Raw genomic sequence first — 27563 nt, 5'->3', positions numbered from 1 at the left:
CGTTGAACTCCGATCGGCAGTTCTGGCGCAGCGCGGTGCGGCCGCCGTTGGTGATGACGGCGTTGGCGCCGTGCAGCCGGTGGAAGCGCAGGTCGCTCGGGGACGTCCCCGGGGTGGCGCTGTCGGGGCTGTCCCCGGCGCTGTCACCCTCGGAGCCGTCCCCCGACAGCGCCGCCACCTCTGGGGACACCGACACGGCGGCGTGGGGATGGAGGGGATGGCCACAGTGTCCCCAAAAATGTCCCCAAAGATGTCCCTGAATCCCCCCAGTGTCCCCAGTGTCCCCAAAGACGTCCTCGATGTCCCCAGTGATGTCATCAATGTTTTCAGTGTCACCAAATGTCCCCAAAGATGTCACCAAACTTGGGATGTGTTCCTAGTGACCCCAATCCTCTCAATGTCCCCAATGTCCCCAATGTCCCCAATGCCCTCAAGATCCAAAATTCCCTCAATGTCCCCTCAATGTCCCCAATCCCCTCAATGTCCCCAATGTTCCCGTTGTCCCCAAATGTCCCCAATCCTATTACCCCAATGTCCTCAGAGACCAAAATCCTCTCAATGTCCCCAATGTCTTCAAATGTCCCCAGTGTCCCCAATGTCCCCAATCCCCTCAATGTCCCCTCAATGACCCCAATGTCCTTGATGTCCCCAATGTCCCCAATCCCCTGGATGTCCCCAGTGTCCCCAATTCCCGCACTGTCCCAAATCCCCTGGGTATCCTCAATGTCCCAAATACCCCAATGTCCCAAATCCCCCCAGTGTCCCCAATGCCCTCAATGTCCCCAATCCCCCCAATGTCCCCAATCCCCCCAATCCCCTGGATGTCCCCAATGTCCCAAATCCCCTGGATATCCCCAATGTCCCCAATGTCCCCAGTGTCCCCGCTGTCACCCACCTCCCTCCTCCACGATGGTGGCCTGCGGTGCCTGCCCATACAGATCCTGACCTGTCCCCAATGTCCCCAATGTCCCCAGTGTCCCTGATGCCCCCAATCCCCTAGATGTCCCCAATGTTGCCAGTCACCTCAATGTCCCCAATGTCCCCAATTCCCGCAGTGTCCCCAATCCCCTGGATATCCTCAATGTCCCAAATCCCCTGAATGTCCCCGATGTCCTCAATGTCCCCAGTGTCCCCAATGTCCCCATTGCCCCAAATCCGCCCAATGTCCCCAATGTCCTCAATGTCCCCAATCCCCTGGATGTCCCCAGTGTCCTCATTGTCACCCACCTCCCTCCTCCACGATGGTGGCCTGCGCAGCCTGCCCGTACAGACTCTGACCTGTCCCCAATGTCCCCAATGTTGCCATTGTCCCCAACGCCCTCAATGTCCCCAATCCCCTGGATATCCCCAATGTCCCCAATGTCCCCAGAGGTGTCACCCACCTCCCTCCTCGACGATGGTGGCCTGCGCTGCCTGCCCGTACAGACTCTGACCTGTCCCCAATGTCCCCAGTCCCCCTGGTGTCCCCAGTGTCCCCAATCCCCTAGATGTCCCCAATGTCGCCAATCACCTCAATGTCCCCAAATCCCTTCAGTGTCTCTAATGTCCCCATTGTCTCAAATCCCCCCAATGTCCTTGATGTCCCCAATGTCCCCAATCCCCTAGATGTCCCCAGTCCCCCGGTGTCACCAATGTCGCCAGTCACCTCAATGTCCCCAATCCCCCCAATGACCTCCAATGTCCCCAATCCCTCCAATGTCCCCAACGCCCTCAATGCCCCAAATCCCCCCAGTGCCCCCAATGTCCCCCAGTGTCCCCAATCCCCTGGATGTCCCCAATGTCCCCTCAATGTCCCCAATGTCCCCAACGTCCTCAATCCCCCTACTGTCCCCAATCCCCGCAATGTCCCCAATCCCCTGGATGTCCCCAATCCCCTGGATGTCCCTGCTGTCACCCACCTCCCTCCTCCACGATGGTGGCCTGTGCCGCCTGCCCGTACAGATCCTGATCTGTCCCCAATCCCCTGGATGTCCCCAATCCCCTGGATGTCCCTGCTGTCACCCACCTCCCTCCTCCACGATGGTGGCCTGTGCCGCCTGCCCGTACAGATCCTGATCTGTCCCCAATCCCCTGGATGTCCCCAGTGTCCCCAGAGGTGTCACCCACCTCCCTCCTCCACGATGGTGGCCTGCGCCGCCTGCCCGTACAGATCCACCACGGCGTAGACGTTGGGGGGGACGTTCCAGGCCGCAGGGCCCTGGGGGGCTCCGTTGACGAAGAAGTGCAGCGTCCCGTCGTCCCTGCGCACCACCCCCACCGTGTCCCCCGCCTGTCCCCCGGGGGGACAGCGGTGTCACCGGGGGCGGGGCCACCCTCCGCGTCCCCGCGCCGTCCCCGCCCTGTCCCCGTTTGTCCCCACCTTGAGGCGGTCGAGGTTGTGGCCGTACTCGTCCAGCACGGTGGTGCCGTTGTGCATGACGCCGTTGCCGGTCATCATCCACGTGCCTGGGGGTGGTGGGGACGTTGGGGACGTTGGGGACATCCAGGACATTGGGGATATTCAGGAGATTGGGGACATTCAGGGGATTGGGGACATCCAGGGGATTGGGGATGTTGGGGACATCTGGGGGATTGGGGACATTCGGGACATTGGGGACATCCAGGGGATTGGAGACACTGGGGGACATTCAGGGATTGAGGACGTTGGGGGGATTGAGGACATTGGGGACATTGGGGACATCCAGGAGATTGGGGACAGCCAGAAGATTGGGGACATCCAGGACATTGGGGACAGTCAGGGGACTGGGGACATCCAGGGGATTGGGGACATCCAGAGGATTGGGAACATTGAGGACATTGAGGACATTGGGGACATTCAGGGGATTGAGGACACCAGGGGGATTTGGGACATGTAGGACATTGGGAGACATTGGGGACAATGGGGACATTAGGGACATCCAGGGGATTGGGGACATCCAGGACATTGGGGACAGCCAGGGGACTGGGGACACTGGGGGACATTCAGGGATTGAGGACATTTGGGGTTTGAGGACATCCAGGACATTGGGGACATTGGGGACATTGGGGACATCCAGGGATTGGGGACATCCAGGGGATTGGGGATGTTGGGGACATTGAGGACAGTGGGGACGTCCAGAGGACTGGGGACACTGGAGACATTGGGGATATTGGGGACATCTGGGACATCCAGGGGATTGGGGACACTGGGGGACATCCAGCGGATTGGGGACATCCAGGACATTGGGGACAGCCAGGGGACTGGGGACACTGGGGGACATTCAGGGATTGAGGACACTGGGGACATCCAGGGGATTGGGGACATGGGGGACAATGGGGGTGGCAGTTCATGGATGTGGGGATGTCACCTGGGGAACGTGGGGACACAGGGATGCCACCTCAGGGACACAGGGATGTCACCTGGGGGACACTGGGGACTCATCTGAGCACAAGTTGGTCATGGTGGTGTTGGGATGGTGACACTGGGGTGACACTGATGACACAGGTGACACAGGTGACACAGGTGACACACAGGTGACACACCTGAGCGCAGGTTGGTCATGGTTGATGGCAGCTGCAGGTAGGCCGGGTTGTGGGTGGTGACGCCGATCTCGATGGACCCCGCCCACTTGTCCACCATCTTGTCCAGCCGCACCTGGAACAGCTCGTTGTCCCCGAGGGGCCGCGCGCTCAGCACCACGCCGTGGTTAAAGTCATCCGTGGCACTGTGACAATGACATGGGGACATTGGGGACATCAGTGACACAGTGACACAGTGACACTGTAGTGACACAAGCACAGCTCGTTGTCCCCGAGGGGCCGCGCGCTCAGCACCACGCCGTGGTTAAAGTCATCCGTGGCACTGGGGACATTGGGGACATCAGTGTCACCATGGGGACAGTGACACAGTGACACAGGGACAGTGACACAGTGACACAGTGACACAGTGACACTGCAGTGACACAGGCACAGCTCGTTGTCCCCGAGGGGCCGCGCGCTCAGCACCATGCCGTGGTTAAAGTCATCTGTGGCACTGTGACAGTGACATGGGGACATTGGGGACATCAGTGACACAGTGACACAGGGACAGTGACACAGTGACACTGTAGTGACACAAGCACAGCTCGTTGTCCCCGAGGGGCCGCGCGCTCAGCACCACGCCGTGGTTAAAGTCATCTGTGGCACTTGGGGACATTGGGGACATCAGTGACAGTGACACAGGGACACAGGGACACAGGGACAGTGACACAGTGACAGTGACATAGTGACACAGTGACACAGGGACAGTGACACTGCAGTGACACAGGCACAGCTCGTTGTCCCCTAGGGCACCACGCTGTGGTTAAAGTCATCCGTGGCACTGTGACAGTGACATGGGGACAGCATGGGGACATTGGGGACAGCAATAATGTCCCCCAGCAATTGGGGTCCCTGATGTCCCCACTGTCCCCAACCCCCGCGGTCACTCACTGTGGCCACAGCGCCATCCGGCCCTCGTTGACCCCAATGTCCCCAATGTCCTCAATGTCCCCAATCTCTGCAATGTCCCCAATGTCCCCCCAATGTCCCCAGTGTCCCCAACGTCCCCAGTGCCCCCATGGTCACTCACTGTGGCCGCAGTGCCATCCATCCTCATTGACTCCAATGTCCTCAATGTCCCCTGATGTCCCCAATGTCCCCAACACCCATGGTCACTCACTGCGGCCACAGCACCGTCTGGCCCTCATTGACCCCAATGTCCCCAATGTCCCCAACCCTCCTGATGTCCCCACTATCCCCAATGTCCCCATGGTCACTCACTGCAGCTGTCCGGTCCTCGTTGACCCCGATGTCCCCAAACCCGCTGATGTCCCCAACCCCCCTGATGTCCCCAATGTCCCCCCAATGTCTCCCCAATATCCCCAATGTCCCCACTGTCCCCACTGGTCACTCACTGCGGCCGCAGCGCCGTCCAGCCCTCATTGACCCCGATGTCCCCAATCCCCCTGATGTCCCCAATGTCCCCAATGACCCCAATGTCCCCAATGTCCCCAATCCCCCTGATGTCCCCAACTTCCCTGATGTCCCCAATGTCCCCAATTCCCCCTGATGTCCCCAACCCCCCTGATGTCCCCACTGTCCCCATGGTCACTCACTGCGGCCGCAGCGCCGTCCGGCCCTCGTTGACCACGGCCGCCTTCTGGCCGCAGTTGGGGTGGAAGAGCAGCCGCGGGGGCGGGGCGGGGTTGGTGGCGGTGGCCGGGGGTGGCCGGCGCGGTGTCCCCAGCGTCCCCTCGGGGGACAGGGCGCGCAGGATGGCGTTGTTGCGGCGCAGGCGGTCGCTGTGGTTGTGGTTGTGCACGATGGTCACCTTGACCGCCATGCCGTACAGGTCAACGACGCCATAGACCTGCTGCGGGGTCAGCGTGGTGGCCACTCCTGGGGGGACATGGGGGTGACACTGGGGACACAGGGACATGGGGACATGGGGACACAGAGACATGGGGACATGGGGCCATGCCATAAAGGTCAACGACGCCATAGACCTGCTGCGGGGTCGGCGTGGTGGCCACTCCTGGGGGGACACAGGGACATGGGACATGGGGACATGGCAGTGGTGGCACTGGGGACATGGGGATGGTGGCACTGGGGACATGGAGGTGGCACTGGGGACATGGGGACATGGGGCCATGCCATAAAGGTCAACGACACCGTACACCTGCTGCGGGGTCAGCGTGGTGGCCACTCCTGGGGGGACACAGGGACATGGGACATGGGGACATGGCAGTGGTGGCACTGGGGACATGGGGATGGTGGCACTGGGGACATGGAGGTGGCACTGGGGACATGGGGACATGGGGCCATGCCATAAAGGTCAACGACACCGTACACCTGCTGCGGGGTCAGCGTGGTGGCCACTCCTGGGGGGACATGGGGACATGGTGGTGACACTGGGGACATGGCACTGGGAACATGGGGACATGGCAGTGCTGGCACTGGGGACATGGAGGTGGTGGCATTGGGGACATGGGGACATCCTGTACAGGTCAACGACGCCATACACCTACTGCGGGGTCAGCGTGGTGGCCACTCCTGAGGGGACAGGGAGGTGACACTGGGGACATGGGGATGATGGCACTGGGGACAGGGGGACATGGGGATATGGGGACATGGGGACACGGCAGGAATGGCACTGGGGACATGGGGACATGGGGACAGGGCAGTGGTGGCATTGAGGACGTGGCAATGGTGGCACTGGGGACAGGGCAGTGGTGGCACTGGGGACATGGGGACATGGAGACATGGGGATCGTGGCACTGGGGACATGGAGTTGGGGACATGGCAGTGGTGGCATTGAGGACATGGCGGTGGTGGCACCGGGGACATGGGGACATGGCAATGGTGGCACTGGCGACAGGGAGGTGGTGGCACTGGGGACAGGACATGGGGACATGGCGGTGGTGGCACTGGGGACAGGGAGGTGGTGGCACTGGGGACATTGGGACATGGCGGTGGTGGCACTGGGGACATGGCACTGGTGGCACTGGGGACATCCCATGGCAGGGACAGTTTTGGGGCTGATTTTGGGGCTGATTTTGGGGTCACTTTTGGTTTTTTGGAGGTTTTTGGGACGGATTTTGGGGCTGATTTTGGGGTGGATTTTAGGATCAATTTTGGGTTTTTTGGGAATTTTTGGGGCTCACCTTGATCCACACCGTTGATGTAGAAATGCAGGAATTTTGGGGTGGATTTTGGGGTGGATTTTGGGGTTTTTGTGGTGGATTTTTGGGTGGTTTTGAGCTGATTTTGGGGTGATTTGGGGATTTTTTGGGATCAGTTTTGGGATCAATTTTGGATTTTTGGGATTTTTTGGGGCTCACCTTGATCCACACCATTGATATAGAAACTCAGGAATTTTTGGATGGATTTTGGGGTGGATTTTGGGGTTTTTGGGGTGGATTTTTGGGTGCTTTTGAGGTGATTTTGGGGTGGATTTTGGGACCAATTTTGGTTTTTTCGGGATTTTTTTGACTCACCTTGATCCACACCATTGATGTAGAAGTGCAGAAATTTTGGGATGGATTTTGGGGTGGATTTTGAGATCAGTTTTGGGTTTTTTGGGATTTTTTGGGGCTCACCTTGGTCCACACCGTTGATGTAGAAATGCAGGAATTTTGGGATGGATTTTGGGTTTTTGGGGTCAGTTTTGAGGTGGATTTTTGGGTGGTTTTGAGCTGATTTTTGGGTGGATTTTGGGATCAATTTTTGGTTTTTTTGGGGCTCACCTTGGTCCTCACCATTAATGTAGAAATGCAGGATTTTTAGGATGGATTTTGGGGGTGATTTTGGGATCAATTTTGGTTTTTTTGGGTTTTTTGGGGCTCACCTTGATCCACACCATTGATGTAGAAGTGCAGAAATTTTGGGATGGATTTTGGGATCAATTTTTGGTTTTTAGGATTTTTTAGGGCTCACCTTGATCCACACCGTTGATGTAGAAGTGCAGGAATCTTGGGATGGATTTTGGGATGGATTTTGGGATTTGGGGTGGATTTTTGGGTGGTTTTGAGGTGATTTTGGGATGGATTTTGGGGTGGATTTTAGGATCAATTTTGGTTTTTTTGGGATTTTTTTTGGCTCACCATGATCCACACCATTGATGTAGAAGCTCAGGAATTTTGGGATGGATTTTGGGGTGGATTTTGGGGTCAGTTTTTGGTTTTTTGGGGTTTTTTTGGGCTCACCTTGATCCACACCATTGATGTAGAAGTGCAGGAATTTTGAGATGGATTTTGGGGTGGATTTTGGGATCAATTTTGGGTTTTTTGGGAATTTTTGGGGCTCACCTTGATCCACATCATTGATGTAGTAGTGCAGGAATTTTGGGATGGATTTTGGGGTGGATTTTGGGATCAATTTTGGGTTTTTTGGGGTTTTTGGGGTGGATTTTGGGTTCTTGGGATCAGTTTTCAGGTGGATTTTTGGGTGGTTTTGGGGTAATTTGGGGTGGATTTTGGTTTTTTGGGATGTTTTTTGGCTCACCTTGATCCACACCGTTGATGTAGAAGCTCAGGATTTTTGGGATGGATTTTAGGATTGATTTTGGGGTGGATTTTGGGACCAATTTTGATTTTTTTGGGGTTTTTGGGGCTCACCTTGATCCACACCATTGATGTAGAAGTGCTGGATTTTGGGGTGGATTTTGGGGCTGATTTTGGGATGGATTTTGGGGTGAATTTTGGGTTTTTTGGGATTTTTTTGGCTCACCTTGATCCACACCGTTGATGTAGAAGTGCAGGAATTTTGAGATGGATTTTGGGATTGATTTTGGGATGGATTTTGGGGTGGATTTTGGGGTGGATTTTGGTTTTTTTGGGATTTTTTTTGGCTCACCTTGATCCACACCGTTGATGTAGAAGTGCAGGAATTTTGGGGTGGATTTTGGGGTGGATTTTGGGGTTTTTTTGGTTTTTTTGGGGCTCACCTTGATCCACACCATTGATGTAGAAATGCAGGGCGTTGTTTGCCTTCCTGGTCAGCCCGATGTGGTCGCCCTCCTGTGGGGGGAAAAACGACCCCAAAACCGCCCAAATTCACCCCAAAAATCCACCCCAATTCTGGGGTGCCAGGAGCAAATTTTGGGGATCCCAAGGGCAGATTTTGGGGTGAATTTGGGGGAATTTTGGGGTTGAAAATGAAAAATTTGGAGGAAAGAATTATCCCGATTTCTGCAACGTCAGCAAATTTTTGGGGGGAAATTTTGGGATTTTGGGGTGTCCTGGGGTCCCCCCAAATTTGGGGAGCCCAGTGCAGATTTTGGGGGTGCCCTGGGTGGATTTTGGGTGGATTTTGGGTTTTTTGGGGGCTCAAAAAGAAAAAAAAAATTAAGAAAATAACCCAGATTTCTGCAATGTCAGCAAATTTTTGCGTGGATTTTTGGGGATTTTTTTGGGATTTTTGGGGATTTTGGGGTGTCCTGGGGTCTCCCCCAATTTTGGGGTGCCCAGAGCAGATTCTGGGGGTGCCCTGGGTGAATTCTGGGTGGATTTTGGGGTGAATTTGGGGAAATTTTGAGGCCCAAATAAAAAAAAAAAATTATGAAGAAATAATCCAAATTTCTGCAACGTCAGCAAATTTTTGGGGTTTTTTTGGGGGATTTTGGGGTGTCCTGGGGTCCCCCCAAATTTGGGGTGCCCAGAGCAGATTTTGGGGGTGCCCTGGGTGGATTTTGGGTGGATTTTGGGGCTCAAAACCAAAAAATTAATGAAAGAAAATAATCCAAATTTCTGCAACGTCAGCAAATTTTTGCGGGGTTTTTTTGGTTTTTGGGGGATTTTTTTGGGATTTTTTTGGATTTTGGGGTGTCCTGGGGTCCCCCCAAATTTGGGATGCCCAGAGCAGATTCTGGGGGTGCCCTGGGTGGATTCTGGGTGGATTTTAGGGCTCAAAACCAAAAAATTAATGAAGGAAAATAATCCAAATTTCTGCAACATCAGCAAATTTTTGCGTGTTTTTTTGGGGTTTTTTGGGATTTTGGGGTGTCCTGGGGTCCCCCCAATTTTGGGGTGCCTGGAGCAGATTCTGGGGGTGCCCTGGGTGGATTCTGGGTGGATTTTGGGGTTTTTTGGGGCCCAAAAAGAAAAAAATAATTACTAAAATAATCTAAATTTCTGCAACGTCAGCAAATTTTTGGGGCGAAATTTTGGGATTTTGGGGTGTCCTGGGGCTCCCTCAAATTTGGGGTGCCAGGAGCAGATTCTGGGGGTGCCCTGGGTGGATTTTGGGTGGATTTTAAGGTTCAAAACCAAAAAATTAATGAAGAAAAATAATACAAATTTCTGCAACGTCAGCAAATTTTTGTGTGGTTTTTTTTTGGGGTTTTTTAAAATTTTTTGGGATTTTGGGGTGCCCTGGGGTCCCCCCAATTTTGGGGTGCCCAGAGCAGATTCTGGGGGTGCCCTGGGTGCATTCTGGGTGGATTTTGGGTGAATTTGGGGAAATTTTGGAGCCCAAACAGAAAAAAAATAATTACGAAAATAATCCAAATTTCTGCAACGTCAGCAAATTTTTTTGGGTTTTTTTGGGATTTTTTGGGATTTTGGGGTGTCCTGGGGTCCCCCCAATTTTGGGGTGCCTGGAGCAGATTCTGGAGGTCCCAAGGGTGAATTCTGGGTGGATTTTGGGGGTTTTTGGGGTCACCTGCAGCTCGTCCAGGCTGAACTCGCAGTACTCCCGGCGCGTCCCTTTGCCGTTGGTCAGGATCCCGCAGCCGCTCATCATGATGGTCCCTGGGCACAAATTTGGGGAAATTCCCTCAGGTTTTGGGAGTTTCCAAAAAAATTGGGGGGTTTTATGGAAATTTTGGGATTTTTCCCCAAAAATTTTGGGGTATTTTTGGGATTTTTCGCGAATTTTTGGGGCTTTTTGCGGAGATTTTAGGATTTTTTTCAGTTTTTTTGTGGCAATTTCTGGAAATTTTGGGCATTTTCCCAAAATCCTGTGGTATTTTTGGGATGTTCTGGGAGTTTCTCCAAAATTCTGGGGAATTTTCTGGAAATTTGAGGAGTTTTCCAAAAAAATTTGGGGCATTTTTGGGAGTTTTTGCGAATTTTTGGGGTTTTTTGCAGAGATTTCGGGAGGTTTTTTTCAATTTTTTTGTTGAAACTTTGGGATTTTGGGGGCATTTTTGGGAAATTCTGAGTTTCTCCAAATTCCTGAGGAACTTTCTGGAAATTTTAGGAGTTTTCCAAAAAAATTTGGGGCATTTTTGGGATTTTTTGCGAATTTTGGGGGCTTTTTGCGAAGATTTTGGGAGGTTTTTTCAATTTTTTGTCGAAATTTTGGGACTTTTCCCAAAATTTTGGGGCATTTTCGGGATGTTCTGGGAGTTTCTCCAAATTTCTGGGGAATTTTCTGGAAACTTTGGGAGTTTTCCCAAAAATTTTGGGGCATTTTTGGCACTTTTAACAAATTTTTGGGGCATTTTACGGAGATTTTTTCTTTTTTTTGTGGCATTTTTTGGGAACTTTGGGAATTTTCCCAAATTTTTGGGGCATTTTTGGGATGTTCTGGGAGTTTCTCCAAATTTCTGGGGAATTTTCTGGAAATTTTAGGAGTTTTCCCCAAAATTTTGGGGCATTTTTGGCACTTTTAACAAATTTTTGGGGCATTTTACGGAGATTTTTTCTTTTTTTTGGTGGCAATTTCTGGAAATTTTGGGAATTTTCCCAAAATTTTGGGGCATTTTTGGGATGTTCTGGGAGTTTCTCCAAATTCCTGAGGAACTTTCTGGAAATTTTAGGAGTTTTCCAAAAAAATTTGGGGCATTTTTGGGAGTTTTTGCGAATTTTTGGGGTTTTTTGCAGAGATTTTGGGGGGTTTTTTTCAATTTTTTTGTTGAAATTTTGGGATTTTGGGGGCATTTTTGGGAAATTCTGAGTTTCTCCAAATTCCTGAGGAACTTTCTGGAAATTTTAGGAGTTTTCCAAAAAAATTTGGGGCATTTTTGGGATTTTTTGCGAATTTTGGGGGCTTTTTGCGAAGATTTTGGGAGGTTTTTTCAATTTTTTGTCGAAATTTTGGGACTTTTCCCAAAATTTTGGGGCATTTTCGGGATGTTCTGGGAGTTTCTCCAAATTTCTGGGGAATTTTCTGGAAACTTTGGGAGTTTTCCCAAAAATTTTGGGGCATTTTTTGGATTTTAACCAAAATTTTGGGGCACTTTACAGAGATTTTTTCAATCTTTTTGTGGTAATTTCTGGAAATTTTGGGATTTTTTCCAAAATTTTGGGGCATTTTTGGGATGTTCTGGGAGTTTCCCCAAATTTCTGGGGAATTTTCTGGAAATTTTAAGTTATTTCCTAAAAATTTTGGGGCGTTTTTTTGATTTTTCCCAAAATTTTGGGGCATTTTCCGGAGATTTTTGGGAGTTTTTTTCATTTTTTTGGGGCATTTTTTGGAGATTTTGGGATGATTGAGATTTTTTTTTCTCCAGGATTTTTTTGGTGATTTCTCCAGGATTTTTGGGAATTTTTTTTCCAGTAATTTTCTGATTTCCCCCAGATGTTTTTTGGGATTTTTCCAAGAATTTTGGGGATTTTTTCCCAGGTGTTTTTTGGGATTTCTGGGAATTTTTGAGGGGATTTTTGCTGATTCCCCCCAGACGTTTTTTGGGATTTTTCCCAGAATTTTTTGGGATTTTTCCCAGGATTTTGATGATTTCATCCAGGTGGATTTTGGGATTTTTTGGGAGGATTTTTGCTGATTCCCCCCAGCTGTTTTTAGGGATTTTCCCCAGAATTTTCAGGATTTCTCCCAAGATTTTTAGGATTTTTCCCCAGGATTTTGGTGATTTCCCCCAGGTGTTTTTTGGGATTTTTCCCAAGATTTCTGGGATTTTTCCCCAGGATTTTGGTGACTTTCTCCAGGTTGTTTTTGGGATTTTTTGGGGGGATTTTTGCTGATTTCCCCCAGGTGTTTTTTTTTATTTTTCCTGGAATTTTTGGGATTTTCCCCAGGTGTTTTTTGGGATTTCTGGGATTTTTGAGGGGATTTTTGCTGATTTTCCCCAGGGTTTTTGAGATTTTTCCCCAGTATTTTGGTGACTTTCTCCAGTGGTTTTTGGGATTTTCCCCAGGATTTTTAGGATTTTTTCCCAGGATTTTGATGATTTCCCCCAGGTGTTTTTTGGGATTTTTCCCAAGATTTCTGGGATTTTTCCCCAGGAGTTTGGTGACTTTCTCCAGGTTGTTTTTGGGATTTTTTGGGGGGATTTTTGCTGATTTCCCCCAGGTGTTTTTTTTTATTTTTCCTGGAATTTTTGGGATTTTCCCCAGGTGTTTTTTGGGATTTCTGGGATTTTTGAGGAGATTTTTGCTGATTTTCCCCAGGGTTTTTGAGATTTTTCCCCAGGATTTTGGTGTCTTTCTCCAGGTGGTTTTTGGGATTTTCCCCAAGATTTTCTGGGATTTTTCCCAGGATTTTGATGATTTCCTCCAGGTGTTTTTTGGGATTTTTCCCAAGATTTCTGGGATTTTTCCCCAGGAGTTTGGTGACTTTCTCCAGGTGGTTTTTGGGATTTTTCTCAGGATTTTTGCTGATTTCCCCCAGGTGGTTTTTGGGATTTTCCCCAGGATTTCTGGGATTTTCCCCAGGTGCTTTTTGGGATTTCTGGGACTTTTGAGGGGATTTTTGCTGATTTCCCCCAGGGGTTTTTTGGGATTTTTCCCAGAATTTTTTGGGATTTTTCCCAGGATTTTGATGATTTCCTCCAGGTGGATTTTGGGATTTTTTGGGGGGATTTTTGCTGATTTCCCCCCAGCTGTTTTTAGGGATTTTCCCCAGAATTTTCAGGATTTCTCCCAAGATTTTTAGGATTTTTCCCCAGGATTTTGGTGATTTCCCCAGGTGTTTTTGGGATTTTTTTGGGGAATCTTTACTGATTTCCCCCAGACGTTTTTTTGGATTTTTCCCAGGATTTTTAAGATTTTTCCCCAGGATTTTGGTGATTTCCCCCAGGTGCTTTTGGGGATTTTTCCCAGGATTTCTGGGATTTTTCCCCAGAATTTTGGTGACTTTCTCCAAGTGTTTTCCAGGATTTTTTCTGGGATCTTTGCTGATTTCCCCCAGGTGCTTTTTGGGATTTTCCCCAAGACTTTTGGGATTTTTCCCAGGATTTTTGCTGATTTCCCCCCAGCTGTTTTTAGGGATTTTCCCAGGATTTTGGGGATTTTTCCCAGGTGTTTTTTGGGATTTTTTGGGGCTCACCTGAGCGCAGGTTGGTCATGCTGGCCGGGTACTCCAGGCTGGTTTTTTGGGATTTTTTGGGGGGATTTTTGCTGATTTCCCCCAGGATTTTGGGGATTTTTTTCCCCAGAATTTTCAGAATTTTTCCCCAGGATTTTTGGGATTTTTCCCAGGTGTATTTTGGGATTTTTGGGGCTCACCTGAGCGCAGGTTGGTCATGGTGGCCGGGTACTCCAGGTTGATTTTTGGGATTTTTGGGGGGATTTTTGCTGATTTCCCACAGCTATTTTTAGGGATTTTCCTCAGGATTTTTGGGATTTTTCCCAGGTGTTTTTTAGGATTTTTCTCAGGTTTTTTGGGGCTCACCTGAGCACAGGTTGGTCATGGTGGCCGGGTACTCCAAGTGGATTTTGGGATTTTTGGGGGGGATTTTTGCTGATTTCCCCCAGGATTTTGGGGATTTTTTTCCCCAGATTTTTCAGGATTTTTCCCAGGATTTTGGGGATTTTTTCCCCAGGATTTTTGGGATTTTTCCCAGGTGATTTTTAGGATTTTTCCCAGGTGTTTTTCGGGGTTTTTGGGGCTCACCTGAGCGCAGGTTGGTCATGGTGGCTGGGTACGGTTTTGGGATTTTTGGGGGGATTTTTGCTGATTTCCCCCCAGGATTTTGGGGATTTTTTCCCCAGGATTTTTGGGATTTTTCCCAGGTGTTTTTAGGGATTTTTTTTTATTTTTTGGGCTCACCTGAGCGCAGGTTGATCACGGTGGCTGGATACGTTTTTGGGATTTTTGGGGGGATTTTTGCTGATTTCCCCCCAGGATTTTGGGGATTTTTTTTCCCAGAATTTTCAGGATTTTTCCCCAGGATTTTTGGGATTTTTCCCAGGTGTTTTTTAGGATTTTTCTCAGGTTTTTTGGGGCTCACCTGAGCGCAGGTTGGTCATGGTGGCCGGGTACTCCAGGCTGTTGGGGTTGTGGGCGGTGACCCCGATCTCGATGGACCCCGACCATTTGTCCACCAGTTTGTCAATGCGGATCTGGGGCGGCAAAGGGGGTCAGGGAACCCCAAAAAACAAAAAAAACCCCAAAAAAACCCCCAAAAACCACCCAACAAACACCCAAAAAATAACAGTAACAACAAAAAAAAACCCAAACCAAAAAACCCTCATCAGCAGTTGCCGTCCCCCAAAACCACCCCAAAAAATCCTCCAAAAATCCCCCCAAAAAATGCAAAATAATCCTCAAAAAATTGAAAACTTATCAAAAATGCTCCAAATCACCCAAAATGTTCCAAACCTCCAACATTTCCCCATCCCTCAGGGGCCCCTTTACGAGCGCCACACTGGTGTTGAACTTGTCCAGTGGCTGCTGCCTCCACAAACCCCCAAAAAACCCACTAAAAACCCCTTAAAAAAATCCAAAAAAATTCTCAAAAAATTTAAAACTTATCAAAAATGCCCCAAATCACCCAATTTTGCCCAAACCTCGAACACCTCCCTGTCCCTCAGGGCTCTGTTGGTGAGCACCACGCCGTTGTTCAACTCGTCGAGCAGCCACCAACCCCAAAAACCACTCCAAAAAAACTTCCAAAAATCCCCCCCAAAAATTAAAAAAAATTCCCAAAAAATTGAAAACTTATCAAAAATTCTCCAAATCACCCAATTTTGCCCAAACCTCAAACATTTCCCTGTCCCTCAGAGGCCTCTTTGTGAGCACCACGCTGGTGTTGATCTCGTCCAGCGGCTGCCGCCTCCAGAAACCCCCAAAAACCACCCCAAAAAAACCCCTAAAAATCCCCCCCAAAAACTAAAAAAAAATTCTCAAAAAATCGAAAACTTATCAAAAATGCCCCAAATCACCCAAAATGTTCCAAACCTCGAACATTTCCCCGTCCCTCAGAGGCCTCTTTGTGAGCACCACGCTGGCGTCGATCTCGTCCAGCGGTCGCTGCCTCCAGAAATCCCCCCAAAAACCGCCCCAAAAAACCCACTAAAAAACCCCTTAAAAAAATGCAAAAAAATTCTCAAAAAATTGAAAACTTATCAAAAATGCCTCAAATCACCCAAAATGTTCCAAACCTTGAACATTTCCCCGTCCCTCAGGGACCTCTTTGTGAGCACCACGCTGGTGTCGATCTCATCCAGCGGTCGCTGCCTCCAGAAATCCCCCCAAAAACCGCCCCAAAAAACCCACTAAAAACCCCTTAAAAAAATCCAAAAAAATTCTCAAAAAATTGAAAACTTATCAAAAATGCCCCAAATCACCCAAAATGTTCCAAACCTCGAACATTTCCCTGTCCCTCAGGGACCTCTTTGTGAGCACCACATCGTTGTTGAATTCGTCCAGCGGCCACCAACCCCAAAAACCACCCCAAAAAAACCCCTAAAAACTCCCCTAAAAAATTCAAAAAAACTCCCAAAAAATCTAAAAATCACCAAAATTTCCCAAAATCACCCATTTTTGCCCAAACCTCGAACATTTCCCTGTCCCTCAGGGGCCTGTTAGTGAGCACCATGCTGGTGTTGAAGTCGTCCAGCGGCCACCGACCCCAAAAACCACCCCAAAAAAACCCCTAAAAATTCCCCCAAAAAATTCAAAAAAATTCTCAAAAAATTGAAAACTTATCAAAAACGCTCCAAATCAACCAGTTTTGCCCAAACCTTGAACATTTCCCTGTCCCTCAGGGGCCCCTTTATGAGCACCACACCATTGTTGAATTCATCCAGCGGCCACCAACCCCAAAAACCACCCCAAAAAAACCCCTAAAAACTCCCCTAAAAAATTCAAAAAAAATCCCAAAAAATCTAAAATTTACCAAAATTCCCCAAAATCACCCAATTTTGCCCAAACCTCGAACATTTCCCCATCCCTCAGGGGCCTGTTGGTGAGCACCACGCGGGTGTTGAATTCATCCAACAGCCACCAACCCCAAAAACCACTTCAAAAAACCCCCCAAAAATCCCCCCAAAAAATCCAAAAAAATTCCCAAAAAATCCAAGAATCACCAAAAATGCCCTAAATCACCCAATTTTGTCCAAACCTCGAACATTTCCCTGTCCCTCAGGGGCCTGTTAGTGAGCACCATGCTGGTGTTGAAGTCGTCCATTGGCCGCCAACTCCAAAAACCACCCCAAAAAACCCTCCAAAAATCCCTCCAAAAAATCCAAAAAAATTCTCAAAAAATTGAAAACTTATCAAAAATGCCCAAAATCACCCAAAATGTTCCAAACCTCGAGCATCTCCAAATTCCTCAGGGGCCTTTTTGTGAGCACCACACTGGTGTTGAAGTCGTCCATTGGCCGCCAACCCCAAATACCACCCCAAAAAACCCTCCAAAAATCCCCCCAAAAAATAAAAAAAAAATCCTAAAAAATCTAAAAATCACCAAAAATGTCCAAAATCACCCAAAATGTTCCAAACCTCAAACATTTCCCCGTCCCTCAGGGACCTCTTTGTGAGCACCACGCTGGCATTGATCTCGTCCAGTGGCCGCTGCCTCCAGAAATCCCCCCAAAAACCGCCCCAAAAAACCCACTAAAAACCCCTTAAAAAAATCCAAAAAAATTCTCAAAAAATTGAAAACTTATCAAAAATGCCCCAAATCACCCAAAATGTTCCAAACCTCGAACATTTCCCTGTCCCTCAGGGACCTCTTTGTGAGCGCCACACCGTTGTTGAATTCGTCCAGCGGCCACCAACCCCAAAAACCACCCCAAAAAACCCCCTAAAAACTCCCCTAAAAAATTCAAAAAAAATCCCAAAAAATCTAAAATTCACCAAAATTCCCCAAAATCACCCAATTTTGCCCAAACCTCGAACATTTCCCCGTCCCTCAGGGGCCTGTTGGTGAGCACCACGCCGTTGTTGAACTCGTCCAGCGGCCGCCGCCTCTCGGCCGTTTTGTGCCCGTTGCTGAGTTTGATGAGGGCCCCGCACTTCTCGTGGAACAGCAGCGCCTCGTTGGTCAGGGACGGGGCTGAAATGGGGAGAAAAAGGCAAAATTTGGGGAAATTTGGGGAGAAGAGGCAAAAAAATGGCATAAAGGGGCGTGGTTTGTGATTGTCATACCCACAATCCCCATATATGTGTGTTCATTTGCATAATGGGGCGTGGCTTGTGCAGAGTACCACACCCACAATCTCCATATGTTTGTTCATTTGCATAAAGGGGTGTGGCTTGCTGAGTGACACACCCACATTCCCCTTATATGTGTGTTCATTTCCATAAAGGGGTGTGGCTTACTGATTGCCACCCCAACCCCATATATGTGAAGCTCATTTGCATAAAAGGGGTGTGGTTTCTGCTGATTGGCACACCCACAATTCCCACATGTTTGTTAATTTGCATAAAGGGGTGTGGTTTGGGCTGATTACCACACCCACAATACCCATATATGTGAAGCTCATTTGCATAAAAGGGTGTGGTCTGCTGGTTTAGATGCCCACAATCCTCATGTTTGTTAGTTTGCATAAAGGGGCGTGGTTTGTTCCAACTGCCACACCCATAATACCATATATGCATGTATTTGCATAAAGGGGTGTGGCTTGTACTGATTGCCATGACCACAATCCCTACATGATCATTTGCATAAAGGGGTGTGGTTCGTGCAGATTGCCACACCCACCACCCCCATATATGTGAGGCTCATTTGCATAAAGGGGCGTGGTTTGATACCACACCCACAATCCCAATATGTTTGTTCATTTGCATAAAGGGGCATGGCTTGTTGACTGCCACCCCACAATCCTCATATATCTGAAGCTCATTTGCATAAAGGGGTGTGGCTCTATACTGATTGACACACCCACAATTCCCATATATGCAAAGCTCATTTGCATAAAGGGGTGTGGCTCTATACTGATTGACACACCCACAATTCCCATGTATGTGCATTCATTTGCATAAAGGGGAGTGGTTTGCTGAGTGCCACACCCTCATCTCCATATATGTGAAACTCATTAGCATAAAGGGGCATGGCTCTGTACTGTTAGACACACCCACAACCCCCATGCATGGGCATTCATTTGCATAAAGGGGTGTGGTTTGTGATTAGTGTCACGCCCACATCTCCATATATGGTTATTCATTTGCATAAAGGGGCGTGGTCAGAGCACTTACCGCCCCCTGGTGGCTCCAGGCTGTCGGGGAATTTGTCCGGGCGGGGCTGGGGGGGGGCGCGGGGGGGGGGGCGGGGGGCAGCGCTGGGGGGGGGGAGGGGACACCAGTGAGACCAGTGACACCGGTGGGGGACACCAGTGACACCAGTGAGTGACACAGGTGTCCCCAAATAACCCCCAGATCCCAAACCCCCTCCTCCACCACCTCAATCCCCCCCAAACCTCCCACATTTCACCTAAAACACACAAATTTCCCCTAAAAATCCCCTACATCCCCCAAATTTCCTCTAAAACCCCCAAATTTCCCCCCAAATTTCCCCCAACCCCCCCAAATTTCCCTAAAATCCCCCCCAAATTTCCCTAAAACCCCCGAATTTCCCCTGACCACCCCCAAATTTCCCTTAAGTTGCCCTAAAATCCCCAAATTTCCTCCCGAATTTTCCCTAAAACCCCCAAATTCAACCCCAAACTTCCCTTAAACCCCCCCCAAAACCCCAGTTTTCCCCCCAAATTTCCCCTAAAAGCCCCAAATTTCCCAACTCCCCCTAAAACCCTCAAATTTCCCCTAAACCCCGATTTTACCCCCTAAATTCCCCTAAAACCCCCAAATTTTCCCCTAAAATCCCCTAAAATCTCCCCAAACCCCCCCAAATTCCCCTAAAACCCCCAAATTTCCCCCAAAATCCCCCCCCAAAACCCCCTAACACCTCCCCAAATTCCCCAAAAAAACCCGAATTTCCCCTACAACTCCCAAATTTCCCCCAAACTTCCCATAACCCCCCCCAAAACTCCAATTTTCCCCCCTAAACCCCCCTAAATTTTCCCCAAACCTCCCCCAAACCCCCAAATTTCCCCCAAAATCCCCCCAACACTCCCAAATTTTCCCCCAAACACCCCAAATCCCCCCCAAATTTCCCTAAAATCCCCAATTTTACCCCCAAAATCCCCCTGAGCCCCCCCAAATTTCCCTAAAACCCCCAAATTCCCCCTAAAATCCCCTAAAATCTCCCCAAACCCCCCAAATTTCCCCTAAAACCCCCAATTTTCCCCCCATATTTCCCTCCAACCCCCAAATTTTCCCTAAAACCCCTAAATTTCCCCCCAAATCCCAAATTTCCCCTAAACCCCCCCCAAAATCCCCCTGAACCGCCCCAAATTTCCCTAAAACCCCCAAATTTCCCCTAACCACCCCCAAATTTCTCCTTAAATTTCCCTAAATTTTCCCCAAATTCCCCCCAAACCCCCAAATTTCCCCCAAAACCCCCCCCAAACCCCCAAATTTCCCCCAAAATTCCCCCCAAACCCCCAAATTTCCCCCAAAACCCCCCCCAAACCCCCAAATTTCCCCCAAAACCCCCCCCAAACCCCCAAATTTCCCCCGAAACCCCCCCCAAACCCCCAAATTTCCCCCAAAATTCCCCCAAACCCCCAAATTTTCCCCCAAACCCCCCCCCAAAACCCCCAAATTCCCCCCAAAACCCCTCCTCACCCAGCGCTCCGCTCTCGCTCCCCTCCTCCTCCATCCCGGGCAGCGCCGCCGGCAGCTCCCCGCTCTCGGTAGCCGCCGCATCCATGCCAGTAGCCACGGGCGCCACTTCGGGAGCCACCACGGTGACCTGGGTGCATTTCCCGTACAGATCCACCACCGCCCACACCCGGGGGGGCAGCCCGGCCGCGGCCACCCCCCAGTCGCGGCCGTTGACCCAGAGGCGCAGCTCGCCCCCGGCCGTGGCCTGCACGCCCACGCGGTCGCCCTCGGCCAGCGCGTCCAGGTCCGGCCCGAAATCCTCGCGCAGGGAGCGCCCGTCCCGCAGCACCGAGCAGCCGGACACCACCCAGGAACCACCGCGGAGACCCGTGGCGCTGCTGGGGAAATCCAGCTCGGCGGGGTCCAGGGCGGTGACGCCCACCTCGATGGAGCCACTCCAGGAATTGACCTAAAAATGGCAAAAAATGGGGAAAAAATCAGATATAATGGTAAAAAATGGGGTGAAATGGGGTTTGGGGTGCTGGGGAAATCCAGCTCGGCGGGGTCCAGGGCGGTGACGCCCACCTCGATGGAGCCGCTCCAGGAATTCACCTAAAAATGGAATAAATCCAGTTAAAAATCAAATATAATGGGAAAAAATGGTATATAATGACATAAAATGGGGTTTGGGGTGCTGGGGAAATCCAGCTCGGCGGGGTCCAGGGCTGTGACCCCAACCTCGATGGAGCCGCTCCAGGAATCCACCTGGGAATGGAGGAAAATGAGATAAAAATGAGAAATAATGGGGTAAAAATGGGATATAACGGGGTTTGGGTGCTGGGGAAATCCAGCTCGGTGGGGTCCAGGGCGGTGACGCCGACCTCGATGGAGCCGCTCCACGAGTTCACCTAAAAATGGCAAAAAATAAAATTAAAATGAGATATAATTGGGGTTTGGGTGCTGGGGAAATCCAGCTCGGCAGGGTCCAGGGCGGTGACGCCCACCTCGATGGAGCCGCTCCAGGAATTCACCTGGAAATGGAGGAAAATGAAATAAAAACGAGATTAAAATGAGATATAAGGACATAAAATGGGGTTTGGGTGCTGGGGAAATCCAGCTCGGCGGAGTCCAGCGCGGTGACGCCGACCTCGATGGAGCCGCTCCAGGAATTCACCTAAAAATGGGGAAAAGTGAAATAAAAATGGCTAAAAACAGGATAAAAATGAGATTAAATGAGTTAAAAATGGGATATAATGGTAAAAAATGGGGTTTGGGTGCTGGGGAAATCCAGCTTGGCGGGGTCCAGGGCTGTGACCCCGACCTCGATGGAGCCGCTCCACGAGTTCACCTAAAAACAGAAAAAAATGATAAAATATGGGATATAATGGGAATAAAAATTGAGATATAATGGGGTTTGGGGTGCTGGGGAAATCCAGCTCGGCGGGGTCCAGGGCAGTGACGCCGACCTCGATGGAGCCGCTCCAGGAATTGACCTAAATATGGAATAAAACGAGTCAAAAATAAAATACAATGGTAAAAAATGGGGTGAAAATGAGTTAAAAATAGGTTAAATTGGGGTTTGGGGTGCTGGGGAAATCCAGCTCGGCGGGGTCCAGGGCGGTGACCCCACCTCGATGGAGCCGCTCCAGGAATTCACCTGGAAATGGGGAGAAATGGGAAAAAAATGGTAAAATATGGGATATAATGGGAATAAAAATTGAGATATAATGGTGTTTGGGGTGTTGGGGAAATCCAGCTCGGCGAGGTCCAGGGCTGTGACACCGACCTCGATGGAGCCGCTCCAGGAATTGACCTAAAAACAGAAAAAAATGGGAAATTTGGGTTTGGGGTGCTGGGGAAATCCAGCTCAGCGGGGTCCAGGGCGGTGACGCCGACCTCGATGGAGCCGCTCCACGAGTTCACCTAAATATGAGATAAACTGAGTTAAAAATGAGTCAAAAATGAGTTAAAAATGAGATATAACGGGGTTTGTGGTGCTGGGGAAATCCAGCTCGGCGGGGTCCAGCGCTGTGACGCTGACCTCGATGGAGCCGCTCCAGGAATTCACCTAAAAATTGGGAAAAATGAGATAAAAATGAGATTAAAATGCGATTAAAATGAGATATAAGGACATAAAATGGGTTTGGGTGCTGGGGAAATCCAGCTCGGCGGGGTCCAGGGCTGTGACACCAATCTCAATGGAGCCGCTGCAGAAATTGACCTAAAAATGGGGAAAAGTGAAATAAAAATGGCTAAAAACAGGATAAAAATGAGATTAAATGAGTTAAAAATGGGATATAATGGTAAAAAATGGGGTTTGGGTGCTGGGGAAATCCAGCTCGGCAGGGTCCAGGGCTGTGACCCCGACCTCGATGGAGCCGCTCCACGAGTTCACCTAAAAACAGAAAAAAATGGTAAAATATGGGATATAATGGGAATAAAAATTGAGATATAATGGGGTTTGAGGTGCTGGGGAAATCCAGCTCGGCGGGGTCCAGGGCTGTGACGCCGACCTCGATGGAGCCGCTCCAGGAATTCACCTAGAAATGGCAAAAAAAATTAATAAAAATAGCAAAAAATAGGGTGAAAAGCGGCAAAAAATGGTATATAATGACATAAATGGGGTTTGGGGTGCTGGGGAAATCCAGCTCGGCGGGGTCCAGGGATGTGATCCCACCTCGATGGAGCCGCTCCAGGAATCCACCTGGGAATGGAGGAAAATGAGATAAAAATGAGAAATAATGGGGTAAAAATGGGATATATTGGGGTCTGGGTGCTGGGGAAATCCAGCTCGGCGGGGTCCAGGGATGTGATCCCACCTCGATGGAGCCGCTCCAGGAATTCACCTGGAAATGGGGAAAAATGAAATAAAAATGAGATAAAAGTGAGATAAAAATGAGATATAAGGACATAAAACGGGGTTTTGGTGCTGGGGAAATCCAGCTCGGCGGGGTCCAGCGCGGTGACGCCGACCTCGATGGAGCCGCTCCAGGAATTCACCTAAAAATGGGGAGAAATGAGACAAAAATGAGAAACAATGGGGTAAAAATGGGATATAATGGGGTTGGGGTGCTGGGGAAATCCAGCTCGGCGGGGTCCAGCGCGGTGACCCCGACCTCGATGGAGCCACTCCATGAGTTAACCTGGAAATGGGGAAAAAATAAAATTAAAATTGAGATATAATGGGGTTTGTGGTGCTGGGGAAATCCAGCTCGGCGGGGTCCAAGGCTGTGACGCCGACCTCGATGGAGCCACTCCAGGAATTGACCTAAAAATAGCAAAAAATGGGAAAAAAAAAGGTAAAAATTGAGTTAAAAATGACATATAATGGGGTGTGGGTGCTGGGGAAATCCAGCTTGGCGGGGTCCAGGGCGGTGACCCCAACCTCGATGGAGCCGCTCCAGGAATTGACCTGGAAATGGGGAGAAATGGGAAAAAAATGGTAAAATATGGGATATAATGGGAATAAAAATCGAGATATAATGGGGTTTGGGGTGTTGGGGAAATCCAGCTCGGCGAGGTCCAGGGCGGTGACCCCGACCTCAATGGAGCCGCTCCAGGAATTGACCTAGAAATGGGGAAAAATGGGAAAAAATGAGACAAAATGAGTTAAAAATGAGATATAATGGGGTTTGGGTGCTGGGGAAATCCAGCTCGGCGAGGTCCAGGGCTGTGACCCCAACCTCGATGGAGCCGCACCAGGAATTCACCTAAAAATGGGGAAAAGTGAAATAAAAATGGCTAAACATAAGATAAAAATGAGATAAAATCAGTTAAAAACGGGATATAATGGGGTAAAATGGGGTTTGGGTGCTGGGGAAATCCAGCTCGGCGGGGTCCAGGGCGGTGACCCCAACCTCGATGGAGCCGCTCCAGGAATTGACCTAAATATGGAATAAAACTAGTTAAAAATGAGATTTAATGGTAAAAAATGGGGTGAAAATGAGTTAAAAATAGGTTAAATTGGGGTTTGGGGTGCTGGGGAAATCCAGTTCAACGGGGTCCAGGGCTGTGATGCCAACCTCGATGGAGCCGCTCCAGGAATTCACCTGGAAATGGGGAGAAATGAGATAAAAATGGCATAAAATGGGGTGAAATGGGGATTGGGGTGCTGGGGAAATCCAGCTCGGCGGGGTCCAGCGCGGTGACCCCGACCTCGATGGAGCCACTCCAGGAATTCACCTAAAAATGGGGAGAAATGAGACAAAAATGAGAAACAATGGGGTAAAAATGGGATATAATGGGGTTTGGGTGCTGGGGAAATCCAGCTCGGCGGGGTCCAGCGCGGTGACCCCGACCTCGATGGAGCCGCTCCAGGAATTCACCTAAAAATGGGAAAAAATGGTAAAAAATGGGATATAATGGGAATAAAAATTGAGATATAATGGGGTTTGGGGTGCTGGGGAAATCCAGCTCGGCGGGGTCCAGCGCGGTGACCCCAACCTCGATGGAGCCGCTCCAGGAATTCACCTAAAAACAGAAAAAAATGGTAAATTTGGGTTTGAGGTGCTGGGGAAATCCAGTTCGGCAGGGTCCAGGGCGGTGACGCCGACCTCGATGGAGCCGCTCCAGGAATTCACCTGGGAATGAGAAAAAATGGGAAAAAAAAGAGAAATAATGGGGTAAAAATGGGATATATTGGGGTCTGGGTGCTGGGGAAATCCAGCTCGGCGGGGTCCAGGGCAGTGACGCCGACCTCGATGGAGCCACTCCAGGAATTGACCTGGGAATGGAGAAAAATGGTAAAAAATGGTAAAATATGGAATATAATGGGAATAAAAATTGAGATATAACGGGGTTTGAGGTGCTGGGGAAATCCAGCTCGGCGGGGTCCAGGGCGGTGACCCCACCTCGATGGAGCCGCTCCAGGAATTCACCTTGGAAAGGTAAAAAATGGGAAAAAATCACAAAAAAAAGGCATAAAAATTAGTTTAAATGGGGTAGAATTGGGTTAAAATGGGGTAAAAATGGGGTGAAAATGGGATTTATGGGATCCCACATGAGACAGAGATTGCACCTCGATGAAGCTGCTCCAGGAATTCACCTAAAAACGGAAAAATTGGGAAAAAAACGGGGAAAAAAATGGGATAGAAATGGGATAAAATCAGGAAAAAAGAGAAAACAAATTGGAGTAGAACTGGGTAAAAATGGGATAAAAATTGAGAAAAGTTTGTGTTTAAATGGGGTTAAAATTGGGTTAAAAGAGTTTGGGGGGTCCTGACGGGGGACCCTCAGATCCTCTGCTCCAGTCACTCCCAGTTCCTCCCAGTTCCTCCCAGTCCCTCCCGGTCACTCCCAGTCCATCCCAATCCCTCCCAGTCCATCCTAGTCCATCCCAGTCCTCCCAGTCCATCCCAGTCCTCCCAGTCCCTCCCAGTCACTCCCAGTCCATCCCAGTCCCTCCCAGTCCCTCCCAGTCACTTCCAGTCCATCCCAGTCCTCCCAGTCCATCCCAGTCCCATCTCCCCAGCACGCTCCAGCCTCTCCCCACCCCACTCACACCCCCCAGTCCATCCCAGCCCATCCCAGTCCATCCCAGTCCCCTCCATTTCTCTCTCTCTCCCAGTTCCATCCATCTCTTCTCCCACTCCATCCCAGTTCCCTCCATCTCTCCAACTCTTCTCTCCCAGTCCATCCCAGTCCCTCCCAGTCCATCCCAGTCCCTCCCAGTCCATCCCAGTCCCCCTCAGCGCCCTCCGAGTCCATCCCAGTTCTCTCCCAGTCCATCCCAGTCCATCCCAGTCCATCCCAGTTCCTTCCCAGTTCCACCCCAGTCCATCCCAGTCCCATCTCCCCATCATGCTACAGCCTCTCCCCACCCCACCCACACCTCCCAGTCCCATCCCAGTCCCATCCCAGTCCCTCCCAGTCCCCTCCCAGTCCATCCCAGTTCCCCTCAGCCGCCTCCCAGTCCATCCCAGTCCATCCCAGTCTCCCTCAGCTCCCTCCCAGTCCATCCCAGTCCCCTCCATTTCTTTCTCTCTCCTCTCCCAGTCCCCTCCATCTCCCCAACCCTTCTCTTCCAGTCCATCCCAGTTCCATCCCAGTCCATCCCAGTTCCATCCCAGTCCATCCCAGTCCCATCTCCCCAGCACACTCCAGCCTCTCCCCACCCCACCCACACCCCCCCAGTCCATCCCAGTCCATCCCAGTCCATCCCAGTCCATCCCAGTCCCTCCCAGTCCATCCCAGTCCATCCCAGTCCCCTCCATTTCTCTCTCTCCTCTCCCAGTTCCTCCCAGTTCCCTCCATCTCTTCTCCCAGTCCATCCCAGTCCATCCCAGTCCCATCTCCCCATCACGCTCCAGCCTCTCCCCACCCCACTCACACCCCCCAGTCCATCCCAGTCCATCCCAGTCCATCCCAGTCCCCTCCATTTCTCTCTCTCTCCCAGTTTCATCCATCTCTTCTCCAAGCCCATCCCAGTTCCCTCCATCTCTCCAATTCTTCTCTCCCAGTCCATCCCAGTCCCCTCCCAGTCCCCTCCATCTCTCCAATTCTTCTCTCCCAGTCCATCCCAGTCCCCTCCCAGTCCATCCCAATCCCCCTCAGCTCCCTTCCAGTCCATCCCAGTCCATCCCAGTCCATCCCAGTCCCCTCCATTTCTCTCTCTCTCCTCTCCCAGTCTCCTCCATCTCCCCAACCCTTCTCTTCCAGTCCATCCCAGTTCCATCCCAGTCCATCCCAGTTCCATCCCAGTCCACCCCAGTCCCATCTCCCCATCACGCTCCAGCCTCTCCCCACCCCACCCACACCCCCCCAGCCCATCCCAGTCCCTCCCAGTCCCTCCCAGCCCATCCCAGCCCATCCCAGTCCCTCCCAGTCCCCTCTCTCACCTTCCTATCGATGCGCACGGTGAAGACGCGGCCGGGCCTCAGCGGCTCCCGGCTCAGCACCAGCCCGTGGTTGAACTCCTGGCCCGGCTGGGCCCGGGCCGCGCTGCGCCCGCCCTGCGACAGCGACACGAGGCGCCCGCAGCGGGGGTGAAGCTCCGGGGGCGGCCCGGGGGCTCCTCCCGAGGCTCCCCCCGAGCTGCCCCCGCCGGGCCCCGGCGCCGCCATCGCTCCGCGCCCGCCCCGCCGCCGCCGCGACGCTTTCGCGACGTTTTTTGCGACGCTCCGCGCCGGGCGGCGGGGCGGCGGGAAGGTCGGGTTTAACTCGGGAAAAACGCTCTGTTGTCTTTCTCGTTCTTCCTCATGGCGCTTCGCTTCTCTTTGTTCCGTTTCTCGGCTTTTTTGCCCTCTCTCGCCTCGCTGGGGGTTTTGCTTTCCCCGTTTTTGTCGCTGGCGGCGCTT

At 50.5% G+C, this 27563-nt stretch overlaps 1 protein-coding gene across 1 annotated transcript; it reads right to left on the bottom strand.

The window, feature by feature from the left end:
- Position 1: 1 nt before the first annotated feature.
- Positions 2-27329, bottom strand: NEURL4 (neuralized E3 ubiquitin protein ligase 4; the record flags this gene model as incomplete). Its single annotated transcript, XM_033084258.1, has 12 exons — positions 27105-27329; positions 20290-20737; positions 18802-18861; positions 17496-17659; positions 14609-14720; positions 10138-10226; positions 8423-8495; positions 5094-5376; positions 3502-3683; positions 2360-2445; positions 2107-2269; positions 2-180 (listed from the first exon to the last, which is right to left on the bottom strand). Coding segments are annotated over exons 1-12 (2064 nt in total), but the record flags the coding sequence as incomplete, so codon positions are not given.
- Between the last annotated feature and the right edge of the window lie 234 nt (positions 27330-27563).

Source organism: Catharus ustulatus, chromosome 37 (assembly GCF_009819885.2).
Source record: "Catharus ustulatus isolate bCatUst1 chromosome 37, bCatUst1.pri.v2, whole genome shotgun sequence".
NCBI lineage: Eukaryota > Metazoa > Chordata > Aves > Passeriformes > Turdidae > Catharus > Catharus ustulatus.
Note: the sequence above shows the minus strand (reverse complement) of the source record. Positions and strands in the feature narration are given on the sequence as shown.